General features: G+C 41.5%; 1 protein-coding gene across 2 annotated transcripts in view; it reads right to left on the reverse strand.

Annotated features, from left to right (window-relative positions):
- The window catches only part of DNAH3 (dynein axonemal heavy chain 3), a 249628-nt gene that overhangs the window by 159332 nt on the left and 69245 nt on the right, over positions 1–21051 (reverse strand). For both annotated transcript variants that reach the window (XM_040257140.1, XM_040257147.1), the window contains exons 22-27: positions 15800–15916; positions 14252–14431; positions 13448–13584; positions 12353–12554; positions 10432–10524; positions 6258–6368 (exon numbers count right to left, since the gene is read on the reverse strand). In XM_040257140.1, the coding sequence (XP_040113074.1) occupies positions 6258–6368; positions 10432–10524; positions 12353–12554; positions 13448–13584; positions 14252–14431; positions 15800–15916 (840 nt within the window). The remainder of the gene's footprint in view (positions 1–6257; positions 6369–10431; positions 10525–12352; positions 12555–13447; positions 13585–14251; positions 14432–15799; positions 15917–21051) is intronic.

Below are 21051 nucleotides of genomic sequence, written 5' to 3' on the forward strand. Positions count from 1 at the left end.
ATAAACTAGACACTAAGCCAGAATTAACAAAAATAACTGAAACTCTTTTAAAGTAGACAAAGGAAACATGAAAATTAAGTGTAATTCTGGACTGGATCCTAAACCAGACAAAAAGATGAGTTTAAAAGGTTAAATAATAATATTGTATCAATGTTGTTGGATATTGCACTGTGGTTATGTAAGATGTTAATATGTTAATATACCTGGATGAATGGTGTATGGGAATTCTTCGTATTATTTTTGCAACGTTATTTGCCGGTCTGACTTTATTTCAAAGTGAGTTAAACAACAAAAATGAATGAAGAACATATGAGACCACCCTATGCTCATCTCACCTTCCTTAATTTTTTGTTATGTGCTTCTGGGCAAATGATTTTAACCCTCTGTGTCTCAGTCTCCTCATCTGTCAAATCTAGATAATTAAGGCTATTCTTCAAGTGATTTTGAGGAGTAAGACCCTGATGCTGGGAAAGATTGAAGGCAGAAGGAGAAGAGGGTGACAGATGATGAGATGGTTGAATGGCATCACTGACTCAATGGTCATGCGTTTGAGCAAACTCCAGAAGATTGTGAAATAAAGGGAAGCCTGGCGTGCTACAGTCCATGGGGTCACAAAGAGTTGGACAGGACTTAGCAACTGAACAACAAAGGTAAAGCACTTGGCACAACGTCTGGTATGAATAAGCGAAAGTGAAGTTGCTCAGTCATGTCCGACTCTTTGTGACCTCATGAAGGACAGATATGAATAAAGTGTCCAGTAAATAGTGGTGGTTATTATTAATTATAATTCTTTAATGCATAGCAAAAAAGTCTTTTAAAATATTTATTTATTTGTTTGGCTGCACAAGGTCTTAGTTGAAGCATGTGGGTACTTTAGTTGCAGTACGTGGGACCTTTAGTTGCAGCATGAGAGATCTAGGTCCCTAACCAGGGCTCAAACCTGGGCCTCCTGCATTGGAGGCATAGAGTCTTAGCCACTGGACTACTAGTGAAGTCCCCTAAAAGGCTTTTTGATGCATCCCTGTTGCCCTTGGTATGTCTGCAAGCCACTGGGGACAGAACTGTTCCCCACATCTCTCTTAACCACACACATTACACAGCAATTCTGGATCAAATTGCCGTTAGTTGCTGATGCACCGTGCTTCTCGTTGCCAGATTTTTGCACATTTTGGTCTCTCTCTCTCACGCTCTTCCTCCTGATCTGTGCTTGACTACTCCCTATTTACATTTTATGTCTCCTACTTTTAGTTTTCTCCTTCCTTTCCATGATTTCTGGATCCCTGTATTTTCCTTATCATAGTTTGATAAAAGAGCCTTTAAAAAAAAAGTCTTTCTCACTTGACTGTAAATTCATGTCAAGGACAATGACTGATTCACTTCTAATTGCCTTTCCCTAGGAAAGTTCCAGTTGCAGATGTCCAACAAATATTTGTTAAATGAACAATAGGTCGGTGATAGACGGATGGATAGAAATTTTGTACCAACAACTTTAGGATGCCAAGGCACATCATTCAACATGCATGGTACTCCAGACCTTAAGTGTGTGATGGGAAGCATTCTATTCTTCACAGGTAGGAAATTGTAGCACACAGACACAGTTGCAAAAGTCAGAGTTTTTAGTGTTTCTAAGGTTTCAAATTATGTACATGAAAGCAGTTTTCAAGTGTAAAGTGCAACACATCTATTAGGAATTATGAATAATAAATCTGTAAAAAGTGAAGCTGCTTGTTGTTCAGTCACTCAGTCATGTCCAACTGTTTGCAACCCTGTGGACTGCAGGGTTAGGGTTCCTGGCTTCCCTATCCTTCACTGTCTCCCAGAGTTTCCTCAAATTCATGTCCATTGAGTCAGAGATGCCATCCAACTATCTCATCCTCTGTCACCCCCTTCTTTTCTTGCCCTCAATCTTTCCCAGCATCAAGGTCTTTTCCAATGAGTTAGCTCTTTGCATTAGGTGGCTAAAGTACTGGAGTTTCAGTTTCAGCATCAGTCCTTCCAATGAATATTCAGGGTTAGTTTCCTTCAGGGTTGACTGGTTTGATCTCCTTGCAGTTCAACAGACTTTCAAGAGTCTTCTCCAACACTACAATTTGAAAGCATCAGTTCTTTGGTGCTCACTCTTCTTTATGGTCCAACTCTCACATCCGTACATGACTACTGGAAAAACCATAGCTTTGATATGCAGACCTTTGCTGGCAAAGTGATGTCTCTGTTTTTTAATATGCTGTCTGTATCTAATTTGTCATAGCTTTACTTCCAAGGAGCAAGTGTCTTTTAATATCATGACTACAGTCACTGTCTGCAGTGATTTTGGAGCCCCCCAAAATAAAGTTTGTCACTGTTCCAATTTTTTCCCCATCTATTTGCCATGAAGTGAAGGGACAGATGTCATGATCTTAGTGTTTTGAATGCTGAGTTTTAAGCCAGCGTTTTCACTCTAGTCTTTCACCTTCATCAAGAGGCTCTTTAGTTCCTATTCACTTTCTGCTGTTAAAGTAGTATCTGCATATCTGAGGGCTGATGATACTTTTCCCGGAAATCTTGATTCCAGCTAGATTCCAGTCATCTAGCTAGGGATTTCGTATGATGTACTCTGCATATAAGTTAACTAAGTAGGGTGACAATATACACCCTTGACACACTCCTTTTTCAATTTTGAACCAGTTTGTTGTCCCATGTCCTGTTTTAAGTGTTGCTTCCTGACCTGCACACAGGTTTCTCAGGAGATAGGTAAAGTGGCCTGGTATTCCCATCTCTTTAAGAATTTCCCACAGTTTGTTGTGATCCACACAGTCAAAAGCTTTAGCATAACTGATGAAGCAGAAGTAGATATTGCCTTTGGAATTGCATTGCTTTTTATATGATCCAGCAGATGTTGGCAATTTCATCTCTGGTTCCTCTGCCTTTTTAAAACCCTGCTTGTACATCTGGAAGTTCTCACTTCATGTACTGCTGAAGTCTAGCTTGAAGGATTTTGTGCATAATCCTACTAGTATGTGAAATGAGTGCAACTATACAGTAATTTGAACATTCTTTGGCATCACCTTTCTTTTGGATTTGAATGAAAACTGACCTTTTTCAGTGCTGTGGCCACTGCTGAGTTTTCCAAATTTGCTGGCATATTGAGTGCAGCACTTCAACAGCATCATCTTTTGGGATTTGAACTAGCTCAGCTGGAATTCCATCACCTCCACGAGCTTTGTTAGTAGTAATACTTCCCAAGGCCCACTTGAATTCACACTCCAGGATGTCTGGCTCTAGTTGAGTGGCCATATCACTGTGGTTATCTGAGTCATTAAAATCTTTTTTATACAGTTCTGTGTATTCTTGCCACTTCTTCTTAATCTCTTCTCCTTCTGTTAGGTCCTCGCTGTTTCTGTCCTTTATTGTGCCCATCTTTGCATGAAAATTTCCCTTGGTATCTCCAATTTTCTTGAGGAGATCTTTAGTCTCTCCCATTCTATTGCTTTCCTCTATTTCTTTTCATTGTTTACTTAAGAAGTCTTTTTTTTATCTCTCCTTGCTATTCTCTAGAACTCTGTATCTTTCCTTTTCTCCGTTGCCTTTCACTTCTCTTTTCTCAGCTATTTGTAAGGCCTTCTCAGACAACTACTTTGCCTTCTTGCATTTCTTTTTCTTAGGGTTGGTTTTGGTCACCACCTCCTATACAATGTTATCAACCTCCATCCATAGTTCTTCAGGCACTATGTCTGCCAGAACTAATCCCTTGATCTATTTGTCACCTCCACTATACAACAGTAAGGGATTTGATTTAGGTTATACTTGAATGGCTAGTGGTTTTCCCTACTTTCTTCAATTTAAGTCTGAATTTGGCAATAAGGAGTTCATGATCCAAGCCACAGTTAGCTCCCAGTCGTGTTTTTGCTAACTATATAGAGCTTCTCCATTTTCAGCTGCAAAGAATATAATCAATCTGATTTCAGTATTGACCATCTGGTGATGTCCATGTGTAGAGTCATCTCTTGTGTTGTTGGAAGACAGTGTTTGCTATGACCAGTTTGTTCTCTTGGCAAAACTCCGTTAGCTTTGCCCTGCTTCATTTTGTACTCCAAGGCCAAACTTGCCTGTTAGTCCAGGTATCTCTTGACTTCCTACTTTTGCATTCCAGGCCCCTATGATGAAAGGACATCTTCTTTTTTTGGTGTTAGTCTTGTAGGTCTTCACAGAACTTTTTAACTTAGCTTCTTTGGCATCAGTGGTTGGTGCATAAACTTGCATTACTATAGTGTTATTCTGTCATTTTTGAGACTGCATCCAAATACTGCATTTTGGACTCTTTTGTTGACTACGAGGGGTACTCCATTTCTTCGAAGGAATTCTTTAGCATAGTAGTAGATATAATGGTCGTCTGAATTAAATTCACCCATTCCCATCCATTTTAGTTCACTGATTCCTAAAATGTTGATGTTCACTCTTGCCATCTCCCACTTGACAAAATCTGCTTTACCTTGATTCGTGGACCTAACATTCCAGGTTCCTATGCAATGTTTTTCTTTATAGCATGGGACTTTACTTTCACCCCCAGACACATCCACAATTGAATGAAATTTCTGCTTTGGCCCAGCCTCTTCCTTCTTTATGGGGTTGTTTTTCCACTCTTCCCTAGTAGCATATTGGATACCTACTGACCTGCGGGGGGTGGTGCTTATCTTCCAGTGTCACCTTTTTGCCTTTTCATTTTGTTCATGGGGTTCTCAAGCCAAGAATACTGAAATGGTTTGCCATTCCTTTCTCCAAGGTACCACATTTTATCAGGCCTTGACTAGCAAGGACCTGCCTTCAGCCACTCCATATAGCTGGATGACATGCCTGGTGCCCTGGCTGTCCCACTGCTGGTCCATGTTTAGTGTGTAGACCTTCACAGGCTGCAGGGTGTCTGTCAGTGTGCTGCCTGGGGTGGGTGGAGCCAAGGCCCTGCTGTAGTTGCTAGGAAGGGGGTCTACAGAAGGCTGGAGCCAAGGTTGGAGGATGCCCAGGAGTGGAGGGCTCCCTGGGCTTGCTTCTGCTGCTGGCCAAGCTGGAGACAATCTGCTGCCTGCATGGCCCTCTGCTGGCCGAGCTCTGGCCCCTCCTTTCCTCCCCTCCAGTTCTTTGGCATTATTATCCAGGCTCGGCAAGCCTGGCTGCCCGGAAGGGCGTGCACAGTGCTTCTTGGACTCCTGCCCCATTGTGCTGGGAACTTGGGGTGCTGGTTATTACCCTGCTCCTGCCTCGAGCTCCCCCATGATCTCTGCGAAGCTGCTTCCCTTGCCAAAAATTGCAACTTGGTCAAATACTAATGTTCTAATTTTAATGTATAAAGCAAAATATAGCAAATTAAAATATATTCTGGCTCCCAGATAATCATATATAGGGGGAATGACAGCAGATCTGATGTGATAATCATAGAAAATTACACCATGGTAAAAATGTTGGGAATGGAGTTACCATTTACTCAGTCAAAAAATATTTATTAAGTAACTACTTGGCACTGCAATAACCCCCTGAGATATAATAATGAGCAAACCAGACATGGCCTTTTCCCTGTGGGGTTTATAGCCTATGATCTTAACACTGAATAACTTACCAGCATCTCATTTAACCCTGCACAGTAGTAAGGTGTGGTGGTATAATTTCTTTCATTTTATAGACAAGGAGACTGAGACTCAGGTTAGGTAACTTGCCTGTGGTTACATAGCTAACAGGTGAAGGTGTCAGAAGTTGAACTCAAGTCCACCCAGGTCCTGAACTCTCAAGTATAGGCATTAGTGGTAGAGTTAAGGGGAAACATGTGTGTCTGTATCTGAAGATAAGCAGGACCTGAGTATTCATGGTTTCAAGAGAAAGCTGAAGAAAAAGCTAGAGGTGGGTGAGTGTTTGACTGGGGGTGGTGAAAAGGGATATGGTGGAGAAAGAAGAGAGGAAAACAGGACCAGGTGGCTTCTTGGCACAGGAAAAAGATGAAGAGGTCTCTGTTGGTACAAATTCTGCCAGGTTGGCACTTGGAAGGAAAGGCTGATAAAAGTTAAGATCCTTTAGCCTAGAATTTCTATCTAGGAAGAAATGTGAGAGTTCCTGCACTACAGAACTTGAGGATAGTCCTAATTCCAAACATGTGTCCTGAAGAAAACCCTGACTTCTGTGACACCATGGGCCTGTTTATTTTTTCTTTAGAAAAATGGCAGTCTAATTATATGTCATTCAAATCATAATCTAGCTTAAATCTCCACTATAAGCTTCATGACAAGCTCACTTACCGGTAGGGTCTTTTCAATCAGGGCTTGGGAAACCTCCTGGGTCCAAAAGATGGAGGAGACACAGATAACCACCTGGCCAGGCCACTGCAAGACCCACTGATTACGGGGGACCTGGGAAAGCACAGGAGGGCAGTTTGCAGGGTCAGTTCATCTTGTGTGATTTAAACTGACTTCCTAAAATATCCACCACAATCTTAGCCCCTCAACAAAAACAAAAGTCATCCCAGCCTCAAAGGTTACATACAAGTCTTAACATTTCTGGGATTATTGATTTATGTATTCCTCCCTGAATTTTATAGAAAAGAAAAAGATCCTCACCAACAATTTCATTAATTCCATCACCTACAAATTGGCACTTGCCATCTATATCTACAAGGATTAATTAAGAGCTGCTGCAGCTGCTGACCTTCAACACCCCTCTGAAAGGACTTCAGGGTGGAGATCAGGAATAATTCACCCTATGCTCTGGGAAAAACTTTCAGAACAGGTCTTCAGATAGATATTTTCAGGAGATGATTTTATGAGCCCAATTCTTGCAAATCCTCTTATCTAGAAAAACACTAAAATCCTTCATGGTGGTATCTACTCCTTGTGATTAGCAGTAACCTTCATACTAGAAAACACCTTCTGTAAATAATATGTGCTTGATTGTGTATACTCCCCCTTCACCAAAATCACATATACACTGACCTTCCTTCCTTTACCTCTTGGGACCAGTTTCTCAGAGGTATCTGAAATGCTGTCTCCTGGCTATAGTCCTCATTTTGCCCCAAATAAAACTCAGCTCACAACTTTCACAGTAACAGGGATAGAGTACAGGGACAAAGTAGGTGATTAAATAGTTAATCTCACTAGGGGATTGTAACTAGAATAAATATGGGAGACCCTTGTAAGTTAATGACTATGCAAGAAAGCAGGTTTGCTTAACTACAAGACCAAGCAGCTTGTTTAGCAACAAAACCATGCAACAGAAGCATAAGACATGACCCCAAAACAACAAAACAATGGGGGCATGAGAGTCACATCTTTTCCAGTGAACTCAGTATGTTAATGACTCCTAGGACATGCTCCCTGCAGGCATGAAAAACAATAATCTGTGGACCTAGCTTGGTCATGTAGGGACAAGAAAACTCCCCTGCCCAACTTGAAGGAGGAGCTCATGATGGAAGCACAATGTCTACTTGAGAAAGACAAAGAAGTTCTTCCTTTACCCACTTTTTCTTTGATTATGAAACTGTAGCCCTGTAGGTTCTTGGGGGCATGGTATCCTCTTGCCTGCCCACTTGTAAGCCTCACAAGCATCTTATTCTAATAAATCACTTTTTACCTATCACTTTGCTTCTTGCTGAGTTTTTTCCCTACGCTGAGACATAAAGGACTATGATAACGGAGCTCTTTTCAAAGTCGTGCATTTTTTTTCTATCAATAACTTTTTTTTAATGCTTCCATCTAGGGATTTTACACAGTTATAATCAAGGTGTTGTTCAGAAAGCATTTATATAACTACTCTTTTTGATAGCTACATAATATTGCAATACTGCCCCACAATTTTCATAGCCATGACATCCCCTAACTTTTTTAAACTTCTCTGTAGATAGATAGAAATTATCCATAGATAGGCAAATTATGGGTTGAGAGCCATGTCTGAAGTTAGGTTGTAACACAGTCAGGCCATTGTTGAACCTATCATCTAAGCATGCTTTTGCACTACAAAGGCAAGGATAAATAGTTGTGACTGGTATATATTGCCTGCAGAGTGAAAATCATTTGCCATCTGGCTCTTTACAGAAAAAGCTTGTCTGATAGATGCAACTGCATGGAATAACTTCATGCAGGTAGTCATTTTTCTTTAACTTAATTTTTGATTAACTTAAATTTTGATTAAGTTTGATTCGGAGAAGGCAATGGCACCCCACTCCAGTACTCTTGCCTGGAAAACCCCATGGACGGAGGAGCCTGGTAGGCTGTAGTCCATGGAATTGTGAAGAGTCAGACAACTGAGTGACTTCACTTTCACTTTTCACTTTCATGCATTGGAGAAAGAAATGGCAAGCCACTCCAGTGTTCTTGCCTGGAGAATCCCAGGGGCCGTGGAGCCTGGTAGGTTTCCGTCTATGGGGTCGCACAGAGTCGAACACAACTGAAGTGACTTAGCAGCAGCAGCAGCAGCAATTTTTGATTTATAATGTATCAGGGGACAAAGGACTTGGTTTTTCATTTACAATACAAATACTACTGAGAGAGGCAACAGTGTCAGTCCTGGGTACATCATTGGGAAGGTGTTAATTGAATATTCCTTTAATGGAAAAAGTCCTGGGGGTAGGGATGGGGGCCTCAAAGTTAGAAACACTTAAAATAGAGGAGACTAAAGATCTAGTCAATTTTTTCACTCTCCTCTGTCACTTTCATCAAGAGGCTCTTTAGTTCTTCTTTGCTTTCTGCCATAAGGGTTCACGGGGTTCTCAAGGCAAGAATATTGAAGTGGTTTACCATTTCCTTCTCCAGTGGACCATGCTTTGTCAGAACTCTCCACTGTGACCCATCCGTCTTGGGTGGCCTTACATGGCATGGCTCATAGTTTCATTGAATTAGACAAGGCTGTGGTCCATGTGATTCATTGGATTAGTTTTCTGTGATTGTGGTTTTCATTCTGTCTGCTCTCTGATATATAAGGATAAGAGGCTTATGGAAGCTTCCCGATGAGAGGCTCCTTGGAAGAAGAGCTATGACCAACCTAGACAGCAATCTAAAAGCAGAGACATTACTTTGCCAACAAAGGTCCATCTAGTCAAAGCTATGGCTTTTCCAGTAGTCATGTATGGATGTGAGAGTTGGACCATAAAGAAAGCTGAGTGCCAAAGAACTGATGCTTTTGAACTGTGCTGTTAGAGAAGACTCTTGAGAGTCCCTTGGACTGTAAGGAGATCAAATCACTAAATCCTAAAGGAAATCACTCCTAAATATTCATTGGAAGGACTGATGCTGAAGCTGAAACTCCAACACTTTGGCCATCTGATATGAAGAACTGACTCACTGGAAAAGACCCTGATACTGGGAAAGATTGAAGGAAGGAGAAGGGGATGACAGAGGGTGAGATGGTTGGATGGCATCACTGACTGGATGGACATGAGTTTAAGCAAACTCCAGGAGTTGGTGATGGGCAGGGAAGCCTGCTGCAGTCCATGGGATCGTAAAGAGTTGGACACGACAGAGCAACTGAACTGAACTGAAAGATCTAGTCTGCCAACAGTAAACTTAAGAGTAATTGTGACAGGTTCTTTTCCCTTATGCCTTCTGTTATACAAGTCACCTAAAGCTTTGGGAGCTAAATGAGTTGTGCCCTTTGGAGTGTTAACTACAAATGGCCACTTGCCATCTACCTCTATACAGATTAAATCATGTGCTGCTGCAGTTGCTGATTTTCAGCATTCCCTAAAAGGAGTTCAGGGTGGAGAGCAGAAATGAGGCACTCTGTGGTTTGAGAAAAACTTGCAGCACAGGTCTTCAGATAGACATTTTCAGGAGCTGTTTTTATTAGCTCAATTCTTATATCTCCTTACATCTAGAAAAGCACCAATACCCTTCATGGTGACAAGTGCTCCTTGTGACTAGCAGAAACCTGAAAAAATATGTGCTTGATTGCATGTATTCCCCCTTTACCAAAATCACATGTATATTGACCTGCTCCCTACCTCTATGGAGCAATTTCTCAGAGCTATCTGAAGTGCTGTTCCCCAGACTACAGTCTTCTTGTTGCCCCAAATAAAACTTACCTTGCAATTTTCACATTGTGCAATTTTTTAAAGTAAACAGGGCATGTGTAATGTTAATGAAAAACCTAGGAGAGGGGATGCTTAATCGGGAAGGGGCTCTAAATAAACCTCTTGCCATCAATTATTTTCCCAGAAAGGACTGGCCCACAGTAATCATAGGATATACTGGCTCATAGGATATACTGGTATGGGGTGCTTATAACTGTAAACCTTTCATATTCAGAACTATATATACTGCCCCAGGATTTATAGGGAAAAAGAAAAGAGGCACAGAGGGGTCAGGTATTACTTATCAAGAGAGGGATGGGTTTTAGTGGAAGACAGGCTTCCATTTAACCTTGGCCCCCCAATTTTTCTTGGTGTAGCAACACCCTGGCATGTGTACCCTGGTTTTCATTTACCTGGACATATGCTTCAATCCCAAGTTTAATAACTTGCTGCATACTGGCAAGCATCATCTGTTCCACCTGCAGGAGCCATTTTTCCACCATGCCCTGCAGGTTGAGACAGACAGAGAGGCAGTGACAGTTAACCAAGCCTGGAGGGAGGGACCATGGGCAGAGGCCAGCTTTCTCTCAGCAAAGGGCTGGAGGGAGGCCAAAGGTCTGTACACCTTCAAGCCAATATTCTTTAACTATTGGTTACCCTTATTTACTGTATTCTCAGAAGTGTATGTTTCAAAAAAGGGACAATAGAGACTTTTTAACACACATTTCTTTCACATTTTCTGAAAGACAGCTTCTTAGGAGACAAGTGATACATTTAAATTTCAGATTGAGAAATAAGATATTTCCCTGTCATGTCAGTAAATAAAAGAAGTTGCAGCCACCAGCAACCGCAGCCACCCTGTATCCCCTGAAGGTGAGCCCTGAAGGAACTCAGGAAGGAGACAAAGAATGCTTGCCTACAAGCTGCAGTCACCCCCAAGGGTGCAGCTTGAGGAAACTCAGGACGTGAAAACACAGGATACTGGCCCCAGATAGCTGAGGTGGATATCAAAGGACTGATCAGTGAGCCCAGACTCTTGCATCTTCTCATACATAGAAAAGCAATCAATTCCTTAACTTGTGATATCTGGTTTTCTTTCATTAACAATAATCTTTTGACATTCAGAAGTTGCAAAACTCCTAAATATCCTGGGCTCCCCTCCAACCTCCAGCAGTTTTCTCCGGCTTACCTGAGATGTTGCCTCCCTAACTTGACATTCTAAGAATGTATGCTGAATAAAACAGAACTCAGCTTTTGGGTGGTACATTTTTTCAGTCTACAAGTTCATAAAATAAATTGTCCATTTCTAATTGCACAGTTTTAATTCTTGTATTATTCCAGCGGTCCTCAAACTTTGCTGGGTATTGGCATCATCTGGAGTTCTTTAAAAGTTATGGATTCCTGAACCCCACTCCCAGACATTCTGATTTGATTGGTATGGGATGCAACCAGGGCAAAAGGAGTTTTTAGAATCTCTACAGGTAATTAGAATATGCAGCATATTATTCAGTGTTAGAGTTTCAGGTAACTGTACCTGCTGACTTCAGAGGTAGCTGGTGTCTGGCAAAAATGGTCTACCAAGCAAGGCCAAGAACGCTAGTCTGCTTCTACTGTGAGGTGCTGGCATGTTCAGCAAGAGTGGAAGTAACTTACGTTTTACTCGTTATATAAAGGCACATGTATAAAAAGAGTGAGTTAAATGGCATTATATCCATGATGTATTATTGACCTTTAAAAACACCTGCTCCTACTGGACAGTTTATTGATCTGACTGGATCTCTTTGAATTTAGATCTGCTCATGCGAATTTAAACAGTAAGTTGTTTGGATCTGGTTCCTGCTACTGTCTCCACATCAAGTTTTATTGAAAATTTCCCACAAACTTAGGGTGCCATGTGAATTGCAGTATAGTCTCCATCTTAGAGATGAACAAGCAGACCCAGAAAGATTAGTTCCCCAAAGTTGGCGGTGCTGCGTGCTTAGTCTCTCAGTCATGTCTGACTCTGCGACCCATTGGCCTGTAGCCCACCAGGCTCCTCTGCCCATGGGATTTTTCAGGCAAGAATACTGGATTGGTTGCCATTTCCTTCTCCAGAGGATCTTCCTGACCCAGAGATCGAACCCACATCTCCTGTGTCTCCTGTATTGCTGGTAGATTCTTTACCTGCTGAACCATTAGGGAAGCCCCAAAGTTACCCCATCATTAAGTTGTGGAATCTAAATGTTCCACACTCAGTCTGAAACCAGAGTCTAAATGCTTAACCAACATATAATCTGCTTCTCTCTGTTTGGCTGTTATAAAGAAAAGAGCTCAAAAATGGCTAAATGGAATTACTTTGGCTTGAGCTGGGTAGATTTTCTGTTTGAATGGAACGATTTCTTTTTCTGAGCTGATCATGCCCACAATCTCCAGACTGTCTGTAAACTCCAGCTTGGCAATTCCTTCAAAGCACTTCTTCAAGTGTGGCTGTACCCGGAGAGGGTCCTTTGTCTCTGACAATATCTCCAGCAGCTCATCATTTGATAGGAAGAAGAACCTATTTCAAAGCAAAGCAAGATGGCTACTGGAATCTCTTCTAAGAGCTTCTATTCCCAACAAAAGTGATACTCCCCAACAGGCAGATGACACTCTAGTGAACACCAGCTACTTCTAGGGCCTTATCTAAGGCCAACTCCCCTTCACCATTTTTCATCTAGGGCATAGAGACTGGAGACAGTTTTGACTCAGAGCCAAAAAAAAAAAAAAAAAGATGAAAGCTGGTATATGTGGGTTTTATATGGCTGTGTGTGAGGAGTTGGTATCAGTTGAAAGACATCTAAACAAAGCAGTGGTTCTTAACCTTGTCTACAGCTTAGAATCATCTGCAGAGTTTAGGAAAAAAGTTTCAATGCCAAGGTTCCATTGCCCAGAGATTCCAATACTGATCTGGGATCTTATATTTTTAAAAATCCCTGCGATTCTAATGTGCAATCAGTGTTGAGAACTACTGGGCAGGAGGAAAGAAAACTTCCTTATCTTTCCTTATTCTCAGAAAATGTTACAGGTGGGAAATAAGTGCACATTAATAATGAGCCTACTTATGTGCAGAGGAATAGATGTGTGTGTGTGTGTGTGTGTGTGCTTAGTCGCTCAGTTGTGTCCAACTCTTTGCAACCCTATGGATGGTAGCCTGGCAGGCTCCTCTGTCCATGGGGATTCTCCAGGCAAGAATACTGAAGTGAGTTGCCATGCCCTCCTCTAGGAGATCTTCCCAACCCAGAGACTGAACCCAGGTCTCCACACTGCAGGTGGATTCTTTACCGACTGAGCCATCAGAGAAGCTCATGGAACAGATGAGTAGAAGCCAACTCTCAGTATAAAAAAAAAATGTAATTCTACCAATATATGGGTCAAGAGGGCAAATTCAAACAAGAGAACAATACTAGATACCTGGGAAAAAACAGTCTCTTCTTCTCCAAGTAATCATTTAGCCCTTTCTGGATGTCCTCCAACAGAAGGTTGGCTTCTTGAAGTCTCTCAGCCATCCGTGGCTGGTCCGCTGCCATCAAAACCCTGGTATCTTTCACCTGGATTCCATAAAAAGGTGATAATCATCAAGAGGTTCCCAGATTCTGAGACTGATTGCTGTAATGAGTGTGTGACTAACGATTAATGACCCTCCTAGCCTAATCACCTCCTAATCCCACAAGGGTGACTGCTCATAACAGTACCCTTTTGCTCTGGCCATGACTGAATGGGCCGGGGTTGGGCACCTCAAAGCAACAAGGCCAATTATATTTTAACTACTGGGATTGTGGAATCAGACCATGATATTCTATACTTATCTGCTCTTGTCCCCTCAGTTAAATAACTGAGTAACTGAATATAGTGAATTATTTGAATTCTAAAATTATTTCGATTTATAAGCTTTAGCACATTATCCTGTAACAAATAAAGTCTTATATCTCATGAGGAATGGGAGCTAAATTATCCAAATTTAAATAGTTACCTCTATGAAGTTGGGACTTCAAAAGGCCACTAATTTTCATATTTCCTATTCCCATGTTTTAATTTTTAATAACAAATAACCAGAAATATAAAAATTATAAAGATATTGTATTTGCAAAAATCAGCTTAGGTAAAATCCAGTTTACTTATAGATTTCAAGGGACATGGTAGGATTGAATAATGAGGAACACCTATATGGCATCCCACATTTGTAATGGTGAGATGTGCTAGGGAGTGAAAACTCACAGCTTGGGACATAAGTGATTTCCAGTAATTATCAACGATGGCAAATTTCCTGCCTTCTTCTGGCATCTGGGCTATGATGTCCTCTGAACTGAAGATTGGTTCCAGGTACAGCCAAGTGGCTTGGCACTTTAACCAGGCATCCAAAATTTCCTGAACACGAACTAGTTTTTCTTCCCATTTCTGCAAATTTAGCATTTCACATCTGAATCATTAACATGCCACTATGCGTCACAGACCCACTGACTAAACAAATGGATGCATTCATTAACTTATTCAGTCATTCACTCGTTCCACAAATACTTGCTGAGTGACCCCTATGTCCTGGTCACTCTTGTAGGCAAAGTGGATATAGCAATGAAAGAGAAAACAAGATTCCTTATCCTTATTGAGTTCCTAGTGGAATAATCACAACAACAACAATGCTGCTAATTAACTGAAAGCGTCAGCTCTGCTACAAGCTTGTTTAAAAAATTTACACTGGAAAGCATCTTGAAAGAGATAGTTAAAAAGTTAATAAAATAATAAAAAACAGGAATAATAAAAAACAAGGAATAATAACAAAAAAGTCTAAAAAAGAATAATAATAATTAAGAAAAAACAAGCCTAAAAAGGAATTTTAAAAATATCCTGATTTTCAGGGTCATCTTAAAAAACAACAACAATAATAGTTTTAAGGCTTACTCTGTGCCAAGTGATGGTCCAAGTGCTTTATGTATGTGAAAACCAATTTAATCCAACAGATTCATGAGGGAGATATTATTATAAAACTTACTTTACAGATGCAGAAACTGACATATTCAAGTAACTGGTCTAAAGTCACACAACCAATGACGGACAGAGTCAGAATTTGAACACAGACAGTCTGGCTTGAGTCTCTGTCCTTAGCCTATTCTACTTCTACAAAGGAGGCTAACCTCCAGTAATTTACATTCTAGATTTCTAAAACCGATAAGATACTTTGCAAATGTATCTTTGTTTGGTGTACTCAAAACACTTATCTTCTCTTTTAGCAGACTGTCACAAAACCTCAGTCTACCGAACTATTACAAAGGCTTACTTGGTTATTGCTTTCAGTCTTTATAAGCTTCCCTGGTGGCTCACTTGGTAAAGAGTCTGCCTACAACATGGGAGACCCAGGTTTAATCCATGGGTGGGGAAGATCCCCATGAGAAGGAAATGGCAACTCAATCCAGCATTCTTGCCTGGAGAATTCCATGGACAGAGGAGTCTGGTTGGGCTACAGTCCATGGGATCATAACAAGTTGGACACACTTTCAGTCTTTTGTTGTTGCTGCTTTTTATCAAGAGAAAGTGGGTTTTCTTTTTAATTGAATTTAAAAATCTTCTTTTAGGACTTCCTTGCAGTCCAGTGGTTAAGACTCCATGCTTCCACTGGGGGCGTGGGTTAGATCCCTGGTTGGGGAACTAAGGTTCTACATGCCTCATGGTATGGTCAAAAAGTAAAAACAAAACAAAAACTTTCTGTTCCTCCAAGAAAGCCAGAGCCTAATGGGCCATCACAAAACGTTCAATCTCATTTCCTCTTACCCGGCATTCAGTTTCTATTGGTTTGACAAATGGAGAGCCACACATGGTCTGGGTTTTTATCACGTGATCATCAAGTAACAGCTGAATGTCATCAACTGCACACAAGATGCTTGTATCCTGCAAAAAATGACCCACCCTGTTAAAATCAGACCTCTTTCCCACAACTTCATACTGATCCCCAAAGGACTCACAGCTCAGATCTCCACCTCTGTGGGACACTATGTCTTATAGGAGAGACAGTTTTCTATTTTCTACGTTGAAAATATTCTTAAAGACTTTTATACCTCCTTTGCAGAAATCAAATGTGGTCCAAACCTAGATCTGCAACTAGTATCTGCTGTCTGGAGGAGAAAGAGTTCTGTCCTCTTCTCTGTGTTTCTGATTTTCTGTTCACTTGCTTTCCTGGCTCCCTCAGGTAGAATCAACTGTTAATCTGCATAGATTAGGTTTGATTCCCAAACCATGTGCCCCAGGGCACTACAGCAAACTCACAGCAAATAACTTCAGTTATGCAGGAGGGCCTAGAGGAGCTATCCCACATTGAGGGTCAGGAAGGGTGGCGGTGAGGAGATACCCTTCATCCAAGATAAGGAGCAGCAGGTGCACTTTGCTGGAGCAGCCATGAAGAGATACCCCACGCCCAAGGTAAGAAAAACCCAAGTAAAATGGTAGGTGTTGCAAGAGGGCATCAGAGGGCAGACACACTGAAACCATACTCACAGAAAACTAGTCAATCTAATCACACTAGGACCACAGCCTTGTCTAACTCAATGAAACCAAGCCATGCCCATGAGGCCATCCAAGACGGGCAGGTCATGGTAGAGAAGTCTGACAGAATGTGGTCCACTGGAGAAGGGAATGGCAAAGCACTTCAGTATTCTTGCCTTGAGAACCCCAGGAACAGTAGGAAAAGGCAAAATGATAGGATACTGAATGAGGAACTCCCCAGGTCAGTAGGTGTCCAATATGCTACTGGAGATCAGTGGAGAAATAACTCCAGAAAGTATGAAGGGATGGAGCCAAAGCAAAAACAATACCCAGCTGGGGATGTGACTGGTGATAGAAACAAAGTCCAATGCTGTAAAGAGCAATATTGCATAGGAACCTGGAATGTCAGGTCCATGAATCAAGGCAAATTGGAAGTGGTCAAACAGGAGATGGCAAGAGTGAACATTGACATTCTAGGAATCAGCGAACTAAAATGGACTGGAATGGGTGAATTTAACTCAGATGACCATTATATCTACTACTGCGGGCAGGAATCCCTCAGAAGAAATGGAGTAGCCATCGTGGTCAACAAAAGAGTCCGAAATGCAGTACTTGGATGCAATCTCAAAAACAACAGAATGATCTCTGTTCATTTCCAAGGCAAACCATTCAATATCACAGTTATCCAAGTCTATGCCCCAACCAGTAATGCTGAAGAAGCTGAAGTTGAATGGTTCTATGAAAACCTACAAGACCTTGTAGAACTAACACCCAAAAAAGATGTCCTTTTCATTATAGAGGACTGGAATGCAAAAGTAGGAAGTCAAGAAACACCTGGAGTAACAGGCAAATTTGGCCTTGGAATGCGGAATGAAGTAGGGCAAACTAATAGAGTTTTGTCAAGAAAATGCACTGGTCATAGCAAACACCCTCTTCCAACAACACAAGAGAAGACTCTACACATGGACATCACCAGATGGTCAACACCAAAATCAGATTGATTATATTCTTTGCAGCCAAAGATGGAGAAGCTCTATACAGTCAGCAAAAACAAGACCGGGAGCTGACTGTGGCTCAGATCATGAACTCCTTATTGCCAAATTCAGACTTAAATTGAAGAAAGTAGGGAAAACCGCTAGACCATTCAGGTATGACCTAAATCAAATCCCTTATGATTATACAGTGGAAGTGAGAATAGATTTAAGGGCCTAGATCTGATAGATAGAGTGCCTGATGAACTATGGAATGAGGTTCGTGACATTGTACAGGAGACAGGGATCAAGACCATCCCCATGGAAAAGATGTGCAAAAAAGCAAAATGGCTGTCTGGGGAGGCCTTACAAATAGCTGTGGAAAGAAGAGAAGCAAAAAGCAAAGGAGAAAAGGAAAGATATAAGCATCTTAATGCAGAATTCCAAAGAATAGCAAGAAGAGATAAGAAAGCCTTCTTTAGCGATCAATGCAAAGAAATCGAGGAAAACAACAGAATGGGAAAGACTAGAGATCTCTTCAAGAAAATTAGAGATACCAAGGGAAGAGTTCATGCAAAGATGGGCTCGGTAAAGGACAGAAATCGTACGGACCTAACAGAAGCAAAAGATATTAAGAAGAGGTGGCAAGAATACACAGAAGAACGGTATAAAAAAGATCTTCACGACTCGGATAATCACGATGGTGTGATCACTCATCTAGAGCCAGACATCCCGGAATGTGAAGTCAAGTGGGCCTTAGAAAGCATCACTACAAACAAAGCTAGTGGAGGTGATGGAATTCCAGTGGAGCTATTTCAAACCCTGAAATATGATGCTGTGAAAGTGCTGCACTCAATATGCCAGGAAATTTGGAAAACTCAGCAGTGGCCACAGGACTGGAAAAGGTCAGTTTTCATTCCAATTCCAAAGAAAGGCAATGCCAAAGAATGCCCAAACTACCACACAATTGCACTCATTTCACATGCTAGTAAACTAATGCCCAAAATTCTCGAAGCCAGACTTCAACAATATGTGAACCATGAACTTCCTGATGTTCAAGCTGGTTTTAGAAAAGGCAGAGGGACCAGAAATCAAATTGCCAACATCCACTGGATCATGGAAAAAGCAAGAGAGTTCCAGAAAAACATCTATTTCTGCTTTATTGACTATGCCTAAGCCTTTGACTGTGTGGATCACAATAAACTGTGGAGAATTCTGAAAGAGATGGGAATACCAGACCACCTGACCTGCCTCTTGAGAAATCTGTATGCAGGTCAGGAAGCAACAGTTATAACTGGACATGGAACAACAGACTGCTTCCAAATAGGAAAAGGAGTGCGTCAAGGCTGTATATTGTCACCCTGCTTATTTAACTTATATGCAGAGTACATCATGAGAAACGCTGGGCTGGAAGAAGCATAAGCTGGAATCAAGATTGCTGGGAGAAATATCAATAACCTCAGATATGCAGATGACACCACCCTTATGGCAGAAAGTGAAGAGGAACTCAAAAACCTCTTGATGAAAGTGAAAGAGGAGAATGAAAAAGTTGGCTTAAAGGTGAACATTCAGAAAATGAAGATCATGGCATCCGGTCCCATCACTTCATGGGAAATAGATGGGGAAACAGTAGAAACAGTGTCAGACTTTATTTTGGGGGCTCCAAAATCACTGCAGATGGTGACTGCAGCCATGAAATTAAAAGACTCTTACTTCTTGGAAGAAAAGTTATGAGCAATCTAGATAGCATATTCAAAAGCAGAGACATTACTTTGCCGACGAAGGTCTGTCTAGTCAAGGCTATGGTTTTTCCTGTGGTCATGTATGGATGTGAGAGTTGGACTGTGAAGAAGGCTGAGTGCCAAAGAATTGATGCGTTTGAACTGTGGTGTTGGAGAAGACTCTCGAGAGTCCCTTGGACTGCAAGGAGATACAACCAGTCCATTCTGAAGGAGATCAGCTGTGGGATTTCTTTGGAAGGAATGATGGTAAAGCTGAAACTCCAGTACTTTGGCCACCTCATGAGAAGAGTTTACTCATTGGCAAAGACTCTGATGCTGGGAGGGATTGGGGGCAGGAGAAGGGGACGACAGAGGATGAGATAGCTGGATGGCATCACTGACTCGATGGAGTTGAGTCTGAGTGAACTCCGGGAGATGGTGATGGACAGGGAGGCCTGGTGTGCTGTGATTCATGGGGTCGAAAAGAGTCAGACATGACTGAGTGACTGAACTGAACTGAACTGATTTTAAAATAAAATACAAATATTTTCTTTTAGTTTATATATACTTTTTTCAGTTATTAAGTTGATGGGGCACAAATATTTAAGTTGTCTGAACTCAGTTACTTCATAAACAAAGCTGTTAAGTATTTCTTTTGGACTAGGGAGGGAACCATTTTAAAAGTACTCAGATACCAACAGCACCATGAACCAAGAAAGTTTGGGAACCTCTGACTCAATAATTATTTGGCATATTTTACTAGTGAGGGTTACTATGTCTTAAAAGTTAGTCCTTGTAGATGGACTTTTCTTCTTGGGCCATGTGACAAGCAAGCTGATAGGGGCTGTCTCCTGTGGTAGGTCTGGTCTTTCTCACTCTGTTTTCAATTCCTTCAGGTTTATATATGGCTGGTTACTTTGGAGCTAGAATATATTTTCTCATCCACCTTTTACCAGTAGCTCTGTAGTGGGAGGTGTGTCCAGCTATTTAATAAAGTGGTACCTTGATTCTCACTCTGCTGTTGACCATTGTCTATAGTTACTTCAATAAAAACTCTGATGACTGGCCAGAAGTAACTGAGCTGTTATCAGGTTCCTCAACTTAACTCCTCAGTTCAGTTCAGTTCAGTTGCTCCGTCATGTCGGACTCTTTGTGACCCCATGAATCGCAGCACGCCAGGCCTCCCTGTCCATCACCATCTCCCGGAGTTCACTCAGACTCACGGCCATGGAGTCAGTGATGCCATCCAGCCATCTCATCCTCTGTCGTCCCCTTCTCCTCCTGCCCCCAATCCCTCCCAGCATCAGAGTCTTTTCCAGTGAGTCAAATCTTCGCATGAGGTGGCCAAAATACTGGAGTTTCAGCTTTAGCATCAGTCCTTCCAGAGAAATCCCAGGACTGATCTCCTTCAGAATGGACTGGTTGGATCTCCTTGCAGTCCAAGGGACTCTCAAGAGTCTTCTCCAACACCACAGTTCAAAAGCATCAATTCTTCGGTGCTCAGCTGTCTCCACAGTTCAACTCTCACATCCATACATGACCACTGGAAAAACCATAGCCTTGACTAGACGGACCTTTGTTGGCAAAGTAATATCTCTGCTCTTCAATATGCTATCTAGGTTGGTCATAACTTTCCTTCCAAGGAGTAAGCGTCTTTTAATTTCATGGCTGCAGTCACCATCTGCAGGGATTTTGGAGCCCAAAAAGATAAAGTCTGACACTGTTTCCACTGTTTCCCCATCTATTTCCCATGAAGTGATGGGGACAGATGCCATGATCTTCGTTTTCTGAATGTTGAGCTTTAAGCCAACTTTTCCACTCTCCTCTTTCACTTTCAAAAAGAGGCATTTTA

The sequence above is a fragment of the Oryx dammah genome, unplaced genomic scaffold, assembly GCF_014754425.2.
Source record: "Oryx dammah isolate SB20612 unplaced genomic scaffold, SCBI_Odam_1.1 HiC_scaffold_2, whole genome shotgun sequence".
Lineage (NCBI taxonomy): Eukaryota > Metazoa > Chordata > Mammalia > Artiodactyla > Bovidae > Oryx > Oryx dammah.